This window comes from Gobio gobio (genome assembly GCF_949357685.1).
Source record: "Gobio gobio genome assembly, chromosome: 2".
NCBI lineage: Eukaryota > Metazoa > Chordata > Actinopteri > Cypriniformes > Gobionidae > Gobio > Gobio gobio.
Genome location: NC_137098.1, coordinates 51,689,024 through 51,709,269, shown reverse-complemented (window position 1 = coordinate 51,709,269; position 20,246 = coordinate 51,689,024). Strand labels below are relative to the sequence as shown.

The 20,246-nt window shown below is 36.6% G+C and overlaps 1 protein-coding gene across 4 annotated transcripts in view; it reads left to right on the top strand.

Annotated features, from left to right (window-relative positions):
- The window catches only part of arrb2b (arrestin, beta 2b), a 66,031-nt gene that overhangs the window by 36,981 nt on the left and 8,804 nt on the right, over positions 1 to 20,246 (top strand). The window contains exons 1-9 of one of the 4 annotated variants that reach the window (XM_079810582.1): positions 4,952 to 5,173; positions 14,011 to 14,041; positions 14,683 to 14,743; positions 16,349 to 16,393; positions 16,538 to 16,734; positions 17,182 to 17,241; positions 18,494 to 18,561; positions 19,020 to 19,155; positions 19,414 to 19,498. In XM_079810582.1, coding sequence (XP_079666708.1) covers positions 19,084 to 19,155; positions 19,414 to 19,498 — 157 coding nt within the window. In that variant the 5' untranslated portion in view covers positions 4,952 to 5,173; positions 14,011 to 14,041; positions 14,683 to 14,743; ... (3 more) ...; positions 18,494 to 18,561; positions 19,020 to 19,083. Of the gene's footprint in view, positions 1 to 4,951; positions 5,179 to 14,010; positions 14,042 to 14,405; positions 14,511 to 14,682; positions 14,744 to 16,348; positions 16,394 to 16,537; positions 16,735 to 17,181; positions 17,242 to 18,493; positions 18,562 to 19,019; positions 19,156 to 19,413; positions 19,499 to 20,246 lie in introns of those variants that run through there. The other 3 variants (XM_079810581.1, XM_079810580.1, XM_079810583.1) reach the window with 3 other exon arrangements.

The window sequence follows — 20,246 nt, the reverse complement described above, 5'->3', positions numbered from 1 at the left end:
CCACCTGGACTGGACAGTCAAAGGCAAACCCAAAGAAATGCCACAACGTTTCTAGATCATGGAGAAATAGTCTTAGAATATTTGAAATAGGGCTGGAGGAGTCATTTTTGGATAAAATTAAAATGTGTTCGATACGATATCAATTCTCAAAAGCCACGAATCAACCTTTTAGAATATTTAAATTGGCATGGCTTTAAAACACATGCAAATTATCAGATTTCCCTAAAGGGATGAATAAAGTATTCATCATCATCATCATTTCGTGACAATGCAGAACTGATGCAGAGAAACATGTCTAAAGAGAGCTTGAAATGTCTACTTTTAAATGTGCAATTAAAATTAATCGAAAACAAATATTCTCTGATTATTTAATCTGTATGAAACGAGCATTTTTCTAAAGGTGCATCCACTGTACCGTGAGATGGAGAGTCCGCATTGTCAACTTCATCTTTGCAGCTGATACGGACTCAGAAAACGTATCAATAAATTAATACAATTTTCAGTAAGTCTCCTTGCTTTTCCCATCCAACACATTCATAATCATTACTTTTCCCGGTGCGCTGTGGCAAGTTGTGCTTGTGCACTAATTTTTATATTTTTAAAGGCTCAATATTAGGGTTTAGTATTTCTCAGTACAACAATGTTAGTATAATGTTCTTTTCAGCCCTGGAACTCAAACCATTTTCTGTGTTTTTTTTTTTTAATGAATATCATAAACGTTCGACTAGTCAACTATTTGCTTAAATGAACGACTACTAGCCGACTAGAAAAATCTTTTGTCATGGGTAGCCCAAGAAGCTAAGGCTATGTCTACACTAGTGCGTTTTCGTTTTAACACAGCAACACATCTTCGTCCATACTGGCGTTTCCAAACAAACAAAATCAGCAAAGCTTGCAGTTCCGTCCCCATGTTATTGTCTACACAGTCGTCGAGGCCTGTTATTATCGTCTTCCGGTAGCGTAGTCATATGATAGGGGTTTGACGAATCAGGGAATGATACACAATGAGCCAGAAACCCAATCAGAGCGAATGTGGGCAGCCAGGCCTTCGTTTTCAAAAGTCTGCGTTTTGGTCCATCTGAAACGCAACACAGGAGTTTTCAAACTTTTTTAAAACGGGGCCTACAGCGTTTCCAAAAGTCTCCGTTTTCGAGCTCCGTTCACGAAAACTTGTGTAGTAGTGTGGATGCCAGGTGTAACCGTCGCAAAAGTTATGCGTTTTAACGCCACTAGTTTCTCTCACAGCGAGGCTTCTGTCTGTCTCTACTCTGATGCTTTTGCATCTACGTATATATCTATGTGCAGCCCATAGCTCGAACCTTTGCTGGTTTCTCACACCTACACAATAAGAACAGGAAACTCACAGGCAGAATGAAGGAAGTGTGACCACCACAAGATTAGGCAAGGGCTCTGACTCCACTCTCCTCCTCTCGCTCTCTCGCTCGCTCGATCTCTCGATCTGTCTGTATCTTCCTTTGGCCTTCAACTCTTTTTCAGACTTTTTTCTGTCAACATTTCTCTTTTTTTTTGTGCTATTGCAAATTCTCTTCCATCATGTGGCAGACCCTTTTTTTTCTTTCTTGTCCACACTCATTCATTTATTTACTTGCTTATTTTATTTGCATATTTATTTACTTTTTATTTGAGATGTTCGTTAATTATACCTCTAATTTCCTGTTTAATAAAACTGTTTGATGATAGTACCTATATAGAGTTTGTGTGGAAAAGGGTCGGGTTTCCTTTTCGGGTTTTCAGGCAGGAGAGAGGAAACCGGGATGAGGATATATGTGATGATTCTGCTAAAGCGCAGCAACCTTTCTTCCTCAAACTGATATGGGAACAGAATGGAATGTGTTTATTAGCTGACTTGTTATATTATCAGCTTTTTTTTTTGCTCTTATATACTTCCTATACCTCTCACCAAGAGTGAGGCCCTCCGTTTAAGGAGCTCCAATAACTATCAATCTTTTGTTAGTTTTTTTTTTTACATGTTCATTACTTGACATTTTTCTCAGTTCACACTCGCTCTTGGCAGGTGTAGCAAGGTAATTTCGGACATCACAAATATGAATGCTTATCCTTAACATTAAAGTAATATTTCACCTGAAGGAAATTTCCAGGGCAGATTATGCTGCCCGAGTTCATCTTTCACACAGGGTGTGAGATGTGAGAGAGTGCCATCTTGGCATTGTTTGCCACATTTGTGGCTTGCTAATTGCTGAAGCATCACCATTTTGTAACAATCCTGCCACTAGCACTTCCTTCGTAATCTGAGGTTTTTCAGAGGATTCTTCCTCTTTCAGACCTTTATTTCTTGTCTTAAGATGTTAGTGAAAATCAGAGAGAATAAAAGCTAGTGTCAAGTTAAATATCTTGTCAGATAATGTTTCTCTTATTTGTTCTCAGTTTATTCACTTGTGCACTGCTTTTGTGTGGTCCCTGAAAAGATTTCTTGAGGAAAACGTCCCATTTCTTTGATGCATCTCTGTGATGGTCATTTTCAATTGCTCAACCCATTAAACATGACAAAGATGGTGTAACTTGGCAGCAGAAATGGAGTTGGTGTCATCCACTGAATATCGGCCATGGGTTTCATTCAATATCACTTTCATTACTCATTATTTAGTCATGCAGCTAAAAAGTAACTCCGTAAATTACTGAATTAAACATAAAATGTAGTGAGGTCATGTGACGACAACATACATAATTTTATATTTCACATGCTGTTTTATCAAAATACACTACTCTTCACAATATTGGGGTCGGTATAGGACTTTTAAATGTTTTTGAAAAGTTTCTTATGCTTACCAATGCTGCATTTATTTGAGAAAAAAATACAGTAAGAACTAATATTGGGAAACCTGATTACAATTTAAAAGAACTGTTTTCTATTGTAAAATACTGTATTTTAAAATGTGTTTATTCCTGTGATGGCAAACCTGAATTTTCAGTCTTCAGTGTCACATGATCCTCAAAAAAATCATTCTAATATGTTGATTTGCTGCTCAAGACATATTTTTTATTACCATCAATACTTTTCAGGATTCTTTAAATCAAAAGTTCAAAAGGTAAGCGTTTATCTGCAACATAATTTACAGTGACTTTTAATGCATCTTTCTGATCTCAAACTTTTGAATACTAATATATAGTGGACAGTTGTCAGTGTATGCAGTACACTAGTTCTCCAGAAGTTACTAATCTTTACTAATCTACTAATCTCTAATTTGAAAAGACTTAGTGTCAGTACATTTGAGGACACCAGGCCTGAAACTGAGTAATAATGCAAATCATAATCAAGTACGGTACAATTATGCACATTAATGTCATGTTAATATCATTAATTATGACATTAATGTCAAGTAGTTTGCTTTTTATAGTCTTTCCTAAACACTGTATTTTCACTCATCACAGTAGTTCTGACAAGTGCAGTTTTCTCGCCCCCTCATTTTCTTTTTAGGTGTAAATGGATCCTCGATTGCATATCCTGTTTACTGCACAACATTCTGATTCCTAGTATTTCAGAGGAAGCGTACATTTTATACATTACATGGACGGGTCACCAGTTTGCTGCATTGCATGCAAACATGGCAATGTTTGCATCTTTTTGTTTTATCAGTAGTTACACATTGACTATTGCTGTGCTAACAAATGATTTTTAGTCAGTTGACCAAACAGATCTTTTGGCACAATTCAGTAACGTATTTACTTTAATTTGACGTCTTTACATAGTTTTCCTGTTTCCTGCGGTTTCATTTTTAATGTGTGCCTGGCTGATACGAATAATGTTTAAATAATTCAGCTTTTCGTTTATTGATTGCATTTGTAACACTGAGATAAATCATGGCGTCTAGACTGTCTGAAAAGGAAGAAGGCTCACTTGTACCCATTTATGTATTATGTGCATTACTGAAAAAAAGTTGCAGTTTATTGTACTGTAGGCCATAATGTGTGTTTGCACACCGCAGTCTGTTCCGCATCTATCTGACATTGAAAGACAGACTATTATGAGCCATTTATAGTTTAATGGCGGCCTCTAACCAATCATTTATTTATTAATCGTGCCTTCTCTTTTACTGGCCTTGTGCTGGCACCCGTCTAGACCGTCACTCAGTCAATCGTTAATTCCATCAGTAAATGCAAAAGCTGTCGTCTCTTTTTTTTTTTTTTTCTCTCCCTGTGTCTTCATTCCATTCTTCTGTTGTTGTTGTTTTTTTTCTTCACCTCCAAATTTTTGGCTCCATGTCACGCTTGAGCACAAGCACTACCGCAGACGCATTCGGTGACGCATGAGCCGTTTCTGTTCCTGAAAGCTGAAGTAGATCTTCCTCAGTCAGCAATTACCAGTGTGCTGTGCTGTCAGCTTCTCTAGCACCCTGATTTCTCACTTTAAGCCTTTGTATGGCCTGATGGAGCTTCCATAATAACTTTCAGTAGCACCCGAGAGACCAAATGTTCAGAAACCGTGTTTAAAAACACCCGTAAGCTGATTAAGAATAGACATAAAGTGGATTATGAAAGCACATAAATAGACTAAAAACAGGAACAGAGAACACGATCGTGCAATTTAGCACTTCCTACTTTTGTCTCATTGAATTTTCGATGTGTTTGTTTTTAACATCTTTGCCTTATAAATATGCTGGCCGCGATTGCGGTAGGATGCGGTCATGAACAATGTTGCTTTTCAGACCCGGACATTCCTGTCGAATTAGCCTTTTTGGTCGTGACCCATATTAAAATACCAGTCTGATTTAAATGCCCTGACGTACCTCATATGAGTTAATCGCATATGTTTGTGTTAGTGTTTATTGGCGAGTGTGTCTCTAGCCGGTCGCTGCTCATTGGAAAAGTGCACAATCCTTGACAAATGACGCACGCTGTAATCTGCCGAAACAATAGGCAGAATTCAGTGGGTGATTTGGTATTAAGTCTTGGGTTTAGCCTCTGGCCGTGCAGAAAATTGACAGCCTGTAATGTGGGAAACACACACACACTCAGATCTTGCCTTTGTTTTTGCACGACAAAATGTTGTAAACTTTATCCGTAAGCTTGTTCGTAAACAGCAACCAGCCCTGCAGTGTTTATAGCCTGTGGTATCCTGATTACACTGGACACTTCATTATTTACTTGCTTACAATTACAGCATTAGTCACCATACCAGACGGAATTATGTAAGGTGAAGTATGTCAGTTTTTTATTACTATTGTTTTTTTTGTTTTTTTTTACTATACGTTCTCCTATTCCAGCTTAATATCAAGAGTAAACTATTAGTTTATTATTAGTGTAAAGAAATCACTGAAAATGTAAATAGAAATGAAAATATCAGTTAAATGTACCATAAACTCATGAATGATTTAGTTTTAAACGCAACTTTTAAATTGCTATTTGCTTATTTTAATCCATGTTCTATTTTATTGCAAGTGCTTAATCCATTTTTTCCAAATGTAATTTTTTTTTTTTTAATTGCACTTTATTTTACAGTACACTTGCAGTGTACTTACCAACATGGGTTACTACTTAGTTATTTCTCATATTTCCCAGTTATTGTAATTACTGTAATAAGTACATGGTATGTACATGGGGAACAGGACTGTAAAATAAAATGCTACGTTTTTTTTTTTTTACAAGAAACTATACATTAAACAAACAGTATAATGTAAAACTGTCACCTCACTACGGTGCTTGTTTATTGGCTCAATTTTATTTTGAAAATACAAATGGTTATTTTATTAAATTATGTGTAAAAATATCTTAACACTTGGCTGTCCTGTTGAAGGGATAGTTCACCCAAAAGGGAAAATTCCATCATCATTCACTCACCCTCATGTTGTTCCAAATGTATGAGTTTCTTTGTTCCGCTGAACATAAAAGAAGATATTTAGAAGAATGTTTGTAACCAAGCAGATAGAGCAACCATTGACTACCATAGTAGGGGAAAAAATACTATGGTAGTCAATGGTTGCTCTATCTGCTTGGTTACAAACATTCTTCAAAATATCTTCTTTTGTGTTCAGCAGAGCAAAGAAACTCACACAGGTTTGGAACAACATGAGGGTGAGTAAACGATGACAGAATTTTCACTTTTGGGTGAACTATCCCTTTAAATAAGTCAGTCAAGAGATGATAGTTACAGTCTGTTCATTTATCACACTTAAAATGGAAGTTAATGTTAAGTGCGTTGCATTATGAGATACGGTGAGTGTTCCTATAGTGTTCTCTGCTATATACTGAACATTTTGGCAAATCTAGAAAATAATCCAGATAATCTATGCATACATAAATGTTCACATACTCTGCAAAATATGCATATTAAATACTGTGGAAATACGAATAGTTTTCCAAACATAGAATGAAAAATTGAATCACACCATGATAAATATGAAGTAATTGTGCTTGTGGTGTAATTCTATACCTGCTTGTGTATTTTTACAATGGAAATTCAGAGGTTAGAGTGTTTGTGACCATATTGAAGAGTTGTGGTTGTTTGATGCACTTCACTTTCAAGCCCTTACAAGGCCACTTTTATATTTTTTTGAAGCTTTTAAAAAATAATGTCTGGTGTTTACAGTACTCTCGCCATCACCCTCCCTCTCGGCATGTCTCTGTCCTGCTATCTGCCTCGATAAATGTGTCTTTATTTAGCCCCTCTTTACCCTTCCCAAATTAAATTGAGACCCTGATTGATTTTCCAATCTCTCTCTCTCTCTCTGCCTCTCTGCCTCTCTCTCTCTTTGCCTCTCTCTCTCTCTGCCTCTCTGCCTCTCTGCTAATGAAGGTACCTGGTCGAGATTGTCTCCTCTCTCTCTCTGTGTCGGTGTGTGCGTGACTGTGTGTGTCCTTATGCTGTAACAGGTTCCATTGTCAGATCTGTAGGAACGTGGGTCCTTTTTTAGAATGTCATCAACGTGATGCCATCAGAGTCTTGGCCTCTGATTGGCTCAGCGTGAATTGAAGCGATTTTAAGAGAGGAATGGAAAAGTAACAAAACAGATTACAAAATCTGAGCGAACAAAGGTTAGATCTTCAATTTGTGTTTGTACTTGACTATAGTTTTGTCAGCAAGAAACAAAAAAAAGTTAAATCAGTTCAAAGGTTAAGTCTTTTGCATTTTACATTTGAATGAGGGTACAGGAACTATTCACTGTCCCTATGTGCGTGCGTGTGTGTGTGAGAGAGAGAGAGAGAGAGAGAGAGAGAGAGAGATATTTGTGTACAATTACTAATATTTGCATTCCTGCAGAGCAGAGATATATTGTCTTGTGTATATTTGTGTATGTTTCTTTGCAGTGTTTGTAAATGGATGACAGTAACTAGGATACGGCCGGCAAAATCATCCTCCATGATTTAAAAAAATATATATATAGTTTAAACTTATTTGAGGTGTGATCTGTGTGTGTTTTAAGTAACATCATATGTCTGCTTATGGGTAAATATTCAGCCTGTCACTGACTCACTTGGCATATGGCAACCATGAAATGTTGAGAGAAATGTTTCCCTTTCAGAAATGTATCACAGTCTTTACTTTCTGCCAAAATGCCTACAAGCAGTTGTTAGCTGTAAAAACATAATAAATTGCATTTTATAGTTTTATTTTAAACAGTATAATCTTTTTCAGCGTCTTTTGTGATGCCAGTGGGAGCTAGTACCACCTTAGCATTGTGCAAGTGCAGTGCAATCGTAAAGATTTTGTGAATTTGAATGTATGAATTTTTAGCATCATCAGTCTTCAGTGTCACATGATTGATCTCCAAACGTTTGAATAGTTGTATGTGTGAGAGATTTTTTTTTAATAATAATTATAATGTAATAATTATATATATATATATATATATATATATATATATATATATATATATATATATATATATATATATATATATATATTATATTTATTTTTTTTAAGTCTTTTAATGCTTTGTGTATATGTGTAGGCACATAATAAGCAACTTTTTTCACACTGCCCGATGTTCTTTCTTTCCAATTTGCGGTTGCTCCCTTTTTTTTCTGTCTTCAACGAATGCATGCTCTGTATTTGTGTGTGTGTGTGCCTTGAACTTTATGCCTCATTCAGTTGTCATGGCAACTCAAGAAAGCTCATCTGTCTGCTATGATTACCAAATACAGCATATTTAGGTAAGTGTGCAGCTTAACTGGGATGAAGTGGATAAAAAGCCAGATTGTGGTGTTCATATACGCTCCTTTTAATTAACCCTTTGTGCTGCAGGCCTCATTTCCATGTGATGAAGAGCATATTAGGCAGATTGCATGTGTGTCTGCTTCTGATGTGGTTTGTGAGCGTTTCTTAGCCTCTATATAAAGCCTGTGGGTTTTAGCAGGTGCATGCATATGCTAGCTGACACACAGACGGAGGTGTGAATGTGTGTGTGATGCATGTGGCTTTGGCAGCTGCCCCAGACCTGTTTATAGGTTATTCAGTATTAATAAGATCTATTCATTGGAGAGAATTGGTCAGGCTGGTGACTTTCATGATCTAAGAGTGAAGAAGAGGCGGGTTATGACTTGATGAGTGGATATAGGAAAGACATAAAATGAATCATGTTCATTATCAAAAAATGCAAAAAACGAAAGGCTAAAGGATAAAGAATGACGGAACTGAAGATTGAATAACAAAAATATGGAAATTGTACAACAAAAATATGGAAATTGAAAGTTTTGGGTAAGCAAATAATGAGAAGAGAGAGAGATGAAGTGCTTTTAAGAATATATTAGAAGTTAGAGGTTGACCGATTGATCCGCACCGATAACTGATCTGGAACTGCTGGAACCATCGGCTATCAGCAAAAATGTGTATTTCAACAAGGTAGAATTAAAATTAACATATTAATATTTTTAGATATATAAAGCGTGGTTCAAAGTTATAATTATCGTTAAAATCCACCTCTATTAGAAGTTTTATAAACTTAAAATACAATTTTATTTAAAAAAAAAAAGTAAGTTTAAAAATATTTTATAGAATTAAAAAATACTATTTCTAGAAGAGAGCATTATTTTTTTATCATGAAGCTTATTTGGATTGTACAAACCATAATTTTTGCTAAGCTGTGTTTGCCTGACTTAGCGCTAATCATAATTGATTCATTTTTGTTTTAGCCTTTTTAGTATTCAAAACTTTATTGACTATGTTGGATAATAAAACTCCATAAATAGATCAAAACGCTGTTGTTCTCAGAGAACATTAAACTAGCTGAACTAAATGCCTTCACCCTGAATACATCTGGACTTTTTTATCTTTTAATTGTTCTTTTAATTGTGATTTTTCTCTAAAGACTACTTGATTGAAGGGCAAGTAGAAAACTGGCATAAATCATATTTTTGTTTAGTCTCTTATTGTTTTGAGAGGCTTTTTTTGTTGCTTTTATTACAGAACAACGCACCAATTTTCAATAATTGTTACGTTTATGATTTATAATTTATCAGAATAAACAATTCTTCTGCCAGTAATATACAAAGCCATTCAAAAATTTGCGGTCAAAGATTTTTTTTTCTTTACAAAAATCTCTTAAAACGTAGCTTTTCTGTGCTTCAAAAGGCAGGGGTGAGCGGTGGACTGAGCCTTTGGTTGCAATTCGCAACCTCGCCGCTAGATGCCACTTAAATTTACACACTGAACCTTTAAGTAAGAGAGTTGAACTTTCTTCTCCAGCATTCTATTCTTCTGTCATCCAGAATGGCAGCACAGCTGAAAGGTTTGTTTGAGCTGCGCCCTCTACTGTACAGGGCTACATTTGCATTTGTGAAAGGGCCTTTACATTTACAAAAATGTATATATTTTTTTTGTTATTAAAAAACAAACAAGCAAGCAAGCTTCCATAAAAAGTAACTAAGTAATGCAATTCGTTACTTTTTTTAGGATGTAACACAATAGTGTAATGCATTTGTTTCAAAAGTGACTTTCCCAAACACTGATCCTTTTGTATAAAAGTATTCAAAAATTGTGTGTAGTTCATCAGACTAACTGTAGGCTGTTAACATGTTAATCGTCTCGCAAACGTATATTACAACCAAAAAGGCAAATTGGGAGCCCTATTGTTTTAATCTATTGTGAAATGTAGATGCGCTCTCTGTAGTTGAGAAAAGCTCATTATGTGTGTTACTGGCATACAGGCTAATAGATTTGCACTTCTGTGGGGCTGTCAGTGAGCTGAATGAGAATGTACCCGTGGGTGTATTTGTGTCTTTTGTGTCATTTTGATAAATGTGGCATCCCAGCAGCAGGCATTTCTTTGTACTTGCCATTTCAGAACTTCAGAAGTTGGTGTGTGCGTGTTTGGCACCTACAAAGCCCATTGTTTGATGTTCTTTTAGTCTGATTTGAGCTGGCGTTCATGGCTGAAGAGGATGAGGTCAACAGTCTCCCTCTATCTCTGTCTATACACACAGAGCCAACCACTGCCGGGCCATGACAGTAGGTCTACAAGTCTTCTTCATAATATTCCTCTTCACAGACGTTTGCCTGGCACTTGTGAATGTTCAAGTGGGTGGAACATCATGTGTGAGTTTACTGATACACTTTGGGTGACTTGTCTGTGTGGTTTTATGTCGGTGAGAGGTAATGGCCGCATGCCACTTCCAGTTCAGAGTTCTGTCAGTTCAAAGCAGCTCTCTGAACTGTGTTTGTGAGAAGAGACAGATCTTTTCTCCATCTCTAAAGAAGATAACCAAAACAAGCAAATCTGGAAATACCTGGAAAGAGGTATTTCCGAATACGGTTTTTAAGTTTTAATTTGCCATGTTTGCTCATAGGCACTCATTTCTGGATACAGTTTTTTTTTCCCCCATCTATTATTAGTAGTAGTATTTTCCCTCAAGCCAATCACCTGAGCCATAAATTCTGTGTGGCTAATTATTCTGGAGCTGAAGGAAATTACATCATGACAACGCTGTAGGCACTAGGCACACCATCACAAGCCCTTCACTAAATGACTATCTAACAAACAAAAAAAAAGATAGAGAAATTGATCATTTTAGGGCCAATATGCTTTTAATGGCCCTCCACAACTATTACATAGCAAAACAATTATTTTGTTAGGACTTTTGAACAGTCGTCAATGGTGAAAGATGCTTTTGTCCCCATGATGACGCAGTTCCAGCATCTCCCATCGGTGGCCAGCAGGGCCATACAAGGCAGCCAAACCCTGATGATGACCCCTTGTAGAAAAGGCTGTTTAAAGAGGTTTGGAGTGGGATGCATAGATGACATAATGAAGTGAGGGACGGTGATTCAGAGAGAGCAAGAGAGAGATAGAGTGGGAAAGGAATAAAGAGGTAGAAAGCACATGCTGTTATTTCTCTGTCATTCGAAACAGATGGAGCTGTGGGACACCACTCCTCTTAGAACAGGGTGAGACTATTTCCTCTCATATATGCCGTCTACTTGTGACATCACAGACACGCCCATAATCCGATTTCACTCAAAAAAACACACACATGCGCTTTTAAACTCAAGTCAAGTGTTATGTGGACACGTGAGCAGCCTGTGTGACCCGCATAAAGTAACCCGTGTATTGTTTTGAGAGGTCAGTTTGGTATGTGAGATGTGTTTTGTTTCCATCTTCCTGTGCTGAAGGTTTGGCCGCTGCTGACGGTGCTGCTCTTGACGGGTGTTTTGTCACCTCCTGCTGAGAGCGAGGTTTCACTCTTCCTTTTCCCGCTTCATTCTGCTTTCTTTCTCAGTATTAATAAAAGTACATAATTACACTAAATTGTTGCTTTTCTGGGAAAGAAATGGGTTAGTTAAGTTTGTAGTACTTTTTCATTTTTTTTAAATGTGAGGGTTGGGGAAATTCTTGAACATATCTAACCTACAATCTCTCATAACACCGCAACCCTTCACTTTGGTTGAATTAACCAGAGATGCATTAACAAGACAAAATGTGTCTTTCCACGTTTTTGTTTTTTACACAATAACTGACTACAACCCTGTCCTTCCTTTATTTCTCACATGGATGTGACTTTCTTTATTTTTCCATATGTTTTTGTTATATACACGTGAATTGCATGAATCTAAAGGAAAATGTATTTGAAAAAACAGCATCAAAAAAACTTAATTTCATAAATGGATACTGTAGCTTCCGACAGCACTGCACAAGCTAAAGGGACCAACTATTATTATTATTATTGGTCTTTATCTGATCACATGCATGGGAGATTTTGAGTATTGCTTAAATTGTATTTTTAGTAAATACGTCAAACAATTATTTATAGTGTGTATAAATGTGTTTTTAAATGTCCATATTGCAAATACCTTGGTCACTCTTATCCAAATAATGAAATTGAATAAGAGCTCGACCTGTCAAGCTCCAAAATGACAACACACCACAAAGCATTATATAATTGGTCCATATGACTCTTGCACCATAACAATTTGATCTGTTCCTCACCTGAAGCTGTTGTTTGACTTTATAAGACTTAGAATGCAGTGCACGAGTCATATGAACATATGAAATATATCATATTTGATATTTCTCCTGATACTGTTACAGTGTTTTTTTGTAGCTACAACTCTCCAGATTTCATTCATTGTAATTGCATGGGAAAGAATGACAGGTCATTATTTAAAATTATTAATTTTGTGTTCCACAGAATAAAGTCATATGTTTTGGAACAACAAATGATGACAATTTTCGTTTTTGTGAAAATACTATATTGCTCTTATTTGCCTTCTCTGTCCTCCTTTTATGTTTTAGCTACTCTTTCATGTTCTTTCTTTGTCTATTTAATATTTTCCCACATTCAGATGAGTCACTGACACCTACAGTCTCTTTTGTGAGCTCTCTAACTCTCTTGTTCATTCTTTTTTTTACTTTCCCTCTTTTTCTGGGCAGCTGCGTTTATCCCATTTACTGTTTTATGTTCTTCCTTTGTCCATCTCTGCCGCAGTCTTTTTTCCCTTCCTTTTGTCCAGCTGCTTTCTGTTTGCAGCCTATTTGGTTGGGCAGTTTTTCATCATTTCTTTCTTTCCTTCCTTTTGTCATGCTTCTGCCCTTTCTGTCCCTCTTCTCTTTTTCTCTGTCCCTCTCAGTCCCAGGGAGAAGAATTTGTGTGCTTGCCCATATAACCACAGATAATATTTGAGTAATTACATTGGTTAACCACAGGTGGTCACTAGTTTTCATATTTCCCATGTTCCTAAGCCTTGTAATACCCTGGATAAGGGGACCAAATGTAACTTTTTACCACACCTGCTAATGGCAGGTGGATAATAATTCTTACTGGGCATAAAGAATATTCCATATATTTGTTTTTTGAGCATGTCACTTCCATACAGGACTTGTAATTTATAATTTCAATTATTTTTAAAATTATTATCAAAGACTGCGATTCTTAAAATTCAGTTTAAACTATTCCTAATAAATTTAGGGTTAGTAAGGCCAACTGGTGAGCAGCCCTGTTTTAACTAGTTTTGCATTTTACACTTGGAGGGTGTTGAATTTGTACCCTTAATGGATATAAAAAAACTAAATTTCATAATTTTGTTGAATCCCACACATTGCAGAATTGTATGAATTAGCCTTCCTTTTGAATACTAGGGCCCTGTCCCAAATGGCACCCTAAACACTCAGTCTTCCTCTGAGTCCGCATTTTCGTGAAGTAACGCCACTTTGACCGTCGGAAAGAAGTCTGCTGCGGAGCTCGCTTCATTGCAGGCTCGGCAAAAGTGCACATCAAGGGCGCATATCGACCAGAAAGGGGGCGCTTGCGAGCACCCTTCTGAAACCTAAAATGACAAATGGGACAGCCTACAGTATCTTGGAATTAACTGAAGCGTGCGTGCGGCAGCTATTGTAAGTCCACTAGACCGAAAGCATATGTGTGCCATTTGGAACAGGGCCTAAGCCTCTGATTTACTGGATTTGGCAATGCCATGGTCTTTCTGAAATGGCAACTTCAATTAACAGCTTTCTACCAAAACAGTAAACTTTAAAATGTGCTTATCTTGTTGCTTAAGACATTTGGTTTTAATATGACGTTCTCTCTTTTCTCTCATTACAGAGTCTTCAAGAAGTCCAGCCCCAACTGCAAGGTAAGATTCCCCAGAGTGTGTTAGAAGGTGGAAGGTGGGACCTTCATTGGTCTCAGTGGACCTTTTCCTTTTCCTCTCTCTCTCGCTTCTCCTCCCTCATTCATTCTCTATCCGTGTCTCTTGGTTTTTCTCTTCCTGTTAACTTCTTTAAGCTCCTTTTAATTGCTTTTACAAATGTGTCTTTTACACATTTTTTTATTTATTTGGTTGTTTGTTTTATTACCATGTTTCTTTCTTCCTTTGACGATTTCTTTATCAGCACAGTGTTGGTTATCACAGCATTATTTCCTCTATAATCTCTTTCTCTCGGCTTGCCTCCAACCTTATCTCTCTATCCCCTCATCTCATCTCATCTCATCTCTCTCTTTTGTTCTCTGTAATGGAAAGCATTTTGCATGTGGAGGATGTGTGTTTTGAGATCACGCCGTCTAGAAGGGTTGTCTTCAGGAAGGCAGTAGATCATCTAGGGGTCAGTGTGGCATGCCTTGTGCTGTTTGGTAAATTGTTTGTGTGTGTGAGTTCCTTGATGGAGGCACCGCATGCGTTTTGCGTTTATCTCTCTAGGGTCTTTGTGTAGCAAGTTCAAACTTGTGCTGTTTTACCAAACGTGTCTGAATGTTTTTTTTTTTCTCTCTTTCTAGCTCACAGTATACTTGGGGAAAAGGGACTTTGTGGATCATCTAGATCACGTGGACCCTGTAGGTGAGTCAGAACATCTTGGGAGTTTTTTGGTTGAACCAATCGACTTCCTTTCATGTTCCTTGGTGTAACGACTGTTAGCTCTTGTTGAAGGATTGCGTCTTTGTGGAGACAATTGATGTTAATGGACACTGTATTTATTGACCTATTTAATGCTTTTTTTACCTACTTACCTGCTGTAATTTTATTGTAACTTCTAATGTTACTGTGAGATTTTTGGTTCCTCTTCATATCCCCCCTGTTGAGGGAACGTCTCTCTCCCTGTTGCATGGCAGCCGGTCACAGGAGACTTTTATTCTGGGAGATATAGACTCATTACGTTTATGCGGGGAGATTAGCTCTGTCAGGAGTATTACATATTGTAATGGTAATCTTGTACAAGATAACTCTTAAAATGCTGTGGTAATGGTCTCTGTTATTCTATCCAAACCTCTGAGGAGGCTGAAAGAGTAATGCCGGCAATACTGTTGAAAAGTTTGGGGTCGGTTAGATTTAAAAAAAAATGTTTATGCTCAACAAGGCTGCATTTGTTTGACAATAAATACAGCAAAAACAGTAATACTGTGAAATATTACAATTTAAAATGTCTGTTTTCTATTTAAATACATTTTAAAATGTAATTTATTTTTGTGATGGCAAAGCTCAATTTTCAGTGTCACACGATCCTTCAGAAATCATTCTAATATGCTGATTTGGTCCTCACAAACATTATTTATTATTATCAATTTTGAAAACCTTTGTGCTGCTTAACGTTTTTGTGGAAAGCATGAGACCGTTTTTATTTCAGGATTCTTTGATGAATAGAAAATTCAATAGAACAAAATTTACTTTTGTAACAATATAAATGTCTTTACTGTCACTTTTGATCAATGTAATGCTTCCTTGCTGAATAAAAGTATTAATTTCATCTTATTGACCCCAAACTTTTTAACAGTAATGTATATGCTAAGTATTTATAGTTTCCTTTTCAATGTGTTCTATGTATTAAATGTGCAATTTTTCTGTTTTTGTAGAAAGTTGTCAATTGAGAGCTGTCAGATTAAAAATTAATTTGATTAATTACATGATATACTGACTTATTCATCACATAAATCACAATTTATATCAATATATATGCTGACAATAAATGTATGCCCACAAATGAAGATATTCTGGCAGGCAAGTAACTCATTAAATAGACTTTACAAAACGTGGCTTTTGGAGGTTAATATATTGTTTGTTTTATTGGCTAATCATTGAACAGTTTGTAGTTTGCAGTCCGTACTGATCCATTTGGCAGCTAAGATTATTTAGGGCAGCTCCCACAGAATGCGTTCTTGTGCGAATCAACCTTTTTTTTATTTTTTTTTATTACTGATTTATGTACACATGCAGACAGAATTTCAGTCGTTAGCCACTACCATATATCTTACACGTTTTTTATGGCAACGAGTTTAAAGTAGTTCAAATATTGTGCAGACTTTGGACTCAAAATATTTTTATTGTGTAATTTAAAAAAAGGTTGTACTAAATTAACATGTTAATTTGACACCCCCAGTAATGTATTCCTTATACTGGGACTTCTTGCTTTTTCTCTCTTCTTATTTTGTGTATTTTGTCTGACTTTAGATGGGGTGCTTTTGATTGACCCAGAATACCTAAAAGACAGAAAAGGTAACACTGATTTACTATATCTTCAGTTTTCTTGTGTTGCTTGCAAAGTGTTTTTTAAACATTAAATCATCTTTACCAAAACCATTATTTATTTAACTGTGTGTCTTTCTATTTTCTGCTCTGTACTCTGTGCCTTTTTACCAGTGTTTGTGACCCTGACGTGTGCCTTCCGTTATGGCCGTGAAGATCTGGACGTGCTGGGCCTGTCTTTCCGAAAGGATCTCTTCATCTCCAGTTTCCAGGCCTTTCCCCCTCTGTCTGAGGAGCGCAAACCGCTCAGTCGGCTACAGGAGAGACTGCTCAAGAAGCTAGGCCAGAACGCGTACCCCTTCAACTTCACGGTGACTCTTAACTTTTACCTTCTTTTTCACTTGCACATTTCAGTACTTGTAATGTTCAGCTGTACATACATGTATGTGTTTTAGTAAGTGTATAACTTGTGAATGCAAGACTTTTATGATACCCTTTTAAGGCCAATTCACACTGCACCGACAGACACTGACCAACACGGACAATCACCAGATTACAGTACAGACAAGCGCAGACAGACGCCAACAGACACCAACAGGGGTAACAAACAGATCCGACGAACCCCGACAAAGTGTCTGTTGCTGTCTGTGTGTGCAGTGTGAATTGGCACAGTGAATAGTTACAACTTTACAGACCCCATTAAATTTACTAAAAACTTTCCTGTGAAACACTATTAGATTTTATATTAATTTTGTGTGAAATGATTTTCTTGATTGTGACCAGGTTATTTTGCTAAAGTAGTTTTATTTGTTGAAAAGATTCCTCAGAACCTTCCCTGTTCAGTGACTCTTCAGCCCGGCCCAGAGGACACAGGAAAGGTAATTGCACTAGGCATGTGCAAAGCTTTTTAAATCGACTTGGCGTTGACTTGCCTGGAAAAACTAGTCTGCTTTTTAAAGTCACCATGAAATCAAAACTCACAACTCACAATTTTTTTTAATGGAACATTGCAGTATTTATTATAAATAATGTATCTGTGCACATCATTTTTATTTTTTAATTAACGTACCCTCATTATCTTAAATTTTTTTTAAACTTCCCCTCCCTCTTGTAATGGCATCTCTTCCCTGATGATGTGTTTACTGGCACAAAAGCGGGACAGCCTGTCGCTCACATGAGATCCACCAATAGCAAACCCCTACAATCCAATCAATTCCAGATGGAGAAAATCAAGTCCTGCCCTATGTGTTCCTGTTTGAGAAGTGTTTCACTCAGATATACAGTACTGTGCAGAAGCCTTAGGCACACAAAAAAATGGGTTTATGCCAGTTATTTATTTATTTTGATGAAATGTGTCAGTAGGAAATATCAATTCACATTTCCAAACATTCCTTTTGCCATTTAATTGTAATAATCCAGTGAGATTTTTTTTATGCACAAAGAGTCTGACAACAGCTGGTAAACTCCACACGGAGATCTGATCTCACCATCATCAAGTTCATCTGGGATTACATGAAGAAACAGAAAAAACTGAGACCGACTAAATCCAGAAGAACTGCGGCAACTTTCCAAGACGTTTGTAGAAACCTGACTGCATGGGAATGGGAACGCATACTAACGTGCCTAATACTTTTGCTCAGTACTGTCACAATAGGGAAGAAAAGACTGTCGCAACTTCAGTTTCATGATGACTTTAATAGGGCTGTAATCAACCAAATTTAATCAACTTCTATTGGATAGTCGTGTCGCGTTCAACGGATTAATTTGCATAAAGACACGTGGCATTTGTTCAAATGTAGCGCTGCCTTCCCGGAATGCTTTGCCGGCGCGTTAAAGTCGCTTGACATCACCCATAGGAATAAAGTGGAGTGCGGTGCGACAGAAGTGTTGCACGGACAAGTGGATCCGCACCTTGATGAAATGAACGTGGCGCGGCAAAAAATCGACCAATCAGAATTTTGGTCGAGCCAGAACGTACCGACTAATAATCGACTAATCGACTGGGAGATTACAGCCCTAGACTTTAATGACTGACTATTTGACCATGCTGTCCTTTAGCTACGGGAACGCACACTTGTGTGTAGCATTGTTTGAAATGTCTTATTTTTTTCTCTCTATTTTGACTCCTAGGCATGTGGTGTTGACTTTGAAGTCAGGGCATTTTGTGCCAAAACTGTGGATGAGAAGACTCACAAACGGTAAAGTGTTGCTCCTTGTGAGTTTCTTTTCTTTGTTTAACTGTTTATATACATTGAGTTACAATATATTGGAAAAATTATTAAACAGTGCAGTGATGCCAACCCAACAACAGAAATATACTGAATTTTTTGATCACAGTTTCCGCAAAAAAAATTAAGCAGCTGTTTCCGCCATTGATAATAATAAGAAACGTTTCTTGAGCCACAAATCATCATATTACAATGATTTCTGAAGGAGCATGTGACGCTGCAGACTGGAATAATGATGCTGAAAATTCAGTTTTTCCATTACAGTATTTAAATGAAGTCAAATAAACTTCCTTTTAAAACATCAAAACATTTTACAGAACCCACAATTTTAAACGGTAATGTACATCTTTACTCAGAGGGAGAAATGTTTTCTTTCTTTGCAATGACCGTACAGCAGAAGTTGTGTCTAACTGGCCTTTGCTTAACAGGAACTCAGTGCGGTTGGTCATTCGTAAGGTGCAGTACGCTCCAGAGAAACCTGGACCGCAGCCAATGGTGGAGACCACACGCAGCTTCCTTATGTCTGACCGCTCCCTTCACCTCGAGGCCTCATTAGACAAAGAGGTGCGAACATGCATCTACCCACTCATCATTTAATAAATTGTCATGTTTTTATGTCTTTTTACTCAGCTACTACTGAAATTGCTCTCTGTCAGTTTTATTTTTCAACCAACTTTACTTTATTTCTTCAATGTATTACAAAAAATAATGTAAAGTAAGTATTATAAAGTAAAAGAACAAATGTGCAATGCGAGCAAATTATGTTAAACTATACATAGTTATTAAAAAGTGAAAAGTATTTGATTTCCTTCTCCTCCTCAGCTCTACTACCATGGTGAACCTATCAGTGTCAACGTCCATGTCACCAACAACTCCACCAAAACAGTTAAACGAGTTAAAATCTCTGGTGAGGCGAACATTTCATCGTTTTTATTACATGTGTATATAAAGGAAATTATACAATGTCTTACAACTTACAAGTAAAAACACAAAAAATGTTTTAGCTTTCCTCTTCCCCTTTTCCTTTCCTGTTGCTTTTGTCCTGCATTTGTATCTCATGCACTCGCAGATGTTTACTGAAGATAAATGTTGTTTGCTTCACAATGATTCCACTGTTTCATTCATTTATTAGTCAGTTATTATCACAGGTGTGTTTGCACTGAAATGCTGCTTTTTCTGTGCTGTGGTTATAGTTTGTGTATCAAAAGTTGGCATGAAATGGTGCTCATAACTTAATTATTTTTCCGTAATTACATTTCTCACTCAAACCAGATGTTTGATATCTATTAATATTTACTAAATATATTTACTGTATATTTAAAATAAATAAATAAGGTACACTATTGTTTAAATGTTTGGGGTTAGGAAGATGTTTTTGAAAACAAATTCTTATGTTCAAAAAAAGGCTGAATTTATTTGATCAGGAATACAGTAATATTGTGAAATATTATTGCAATGTATTATTCATTAGACATTTTTATAAAAAATTATTTTTTATAATATAACATTTTATTTTCATATAACATTTACATCTTATTTTCAGTGTTGCATGATCCTTCAGAAATCATTTTAATATTCTGATTTGGTGCTCAAGAAACCGAGTTGAAAACAGTTGTGCTGCTTAATATTTTTATGGAAACCATGTTTGATTTCTT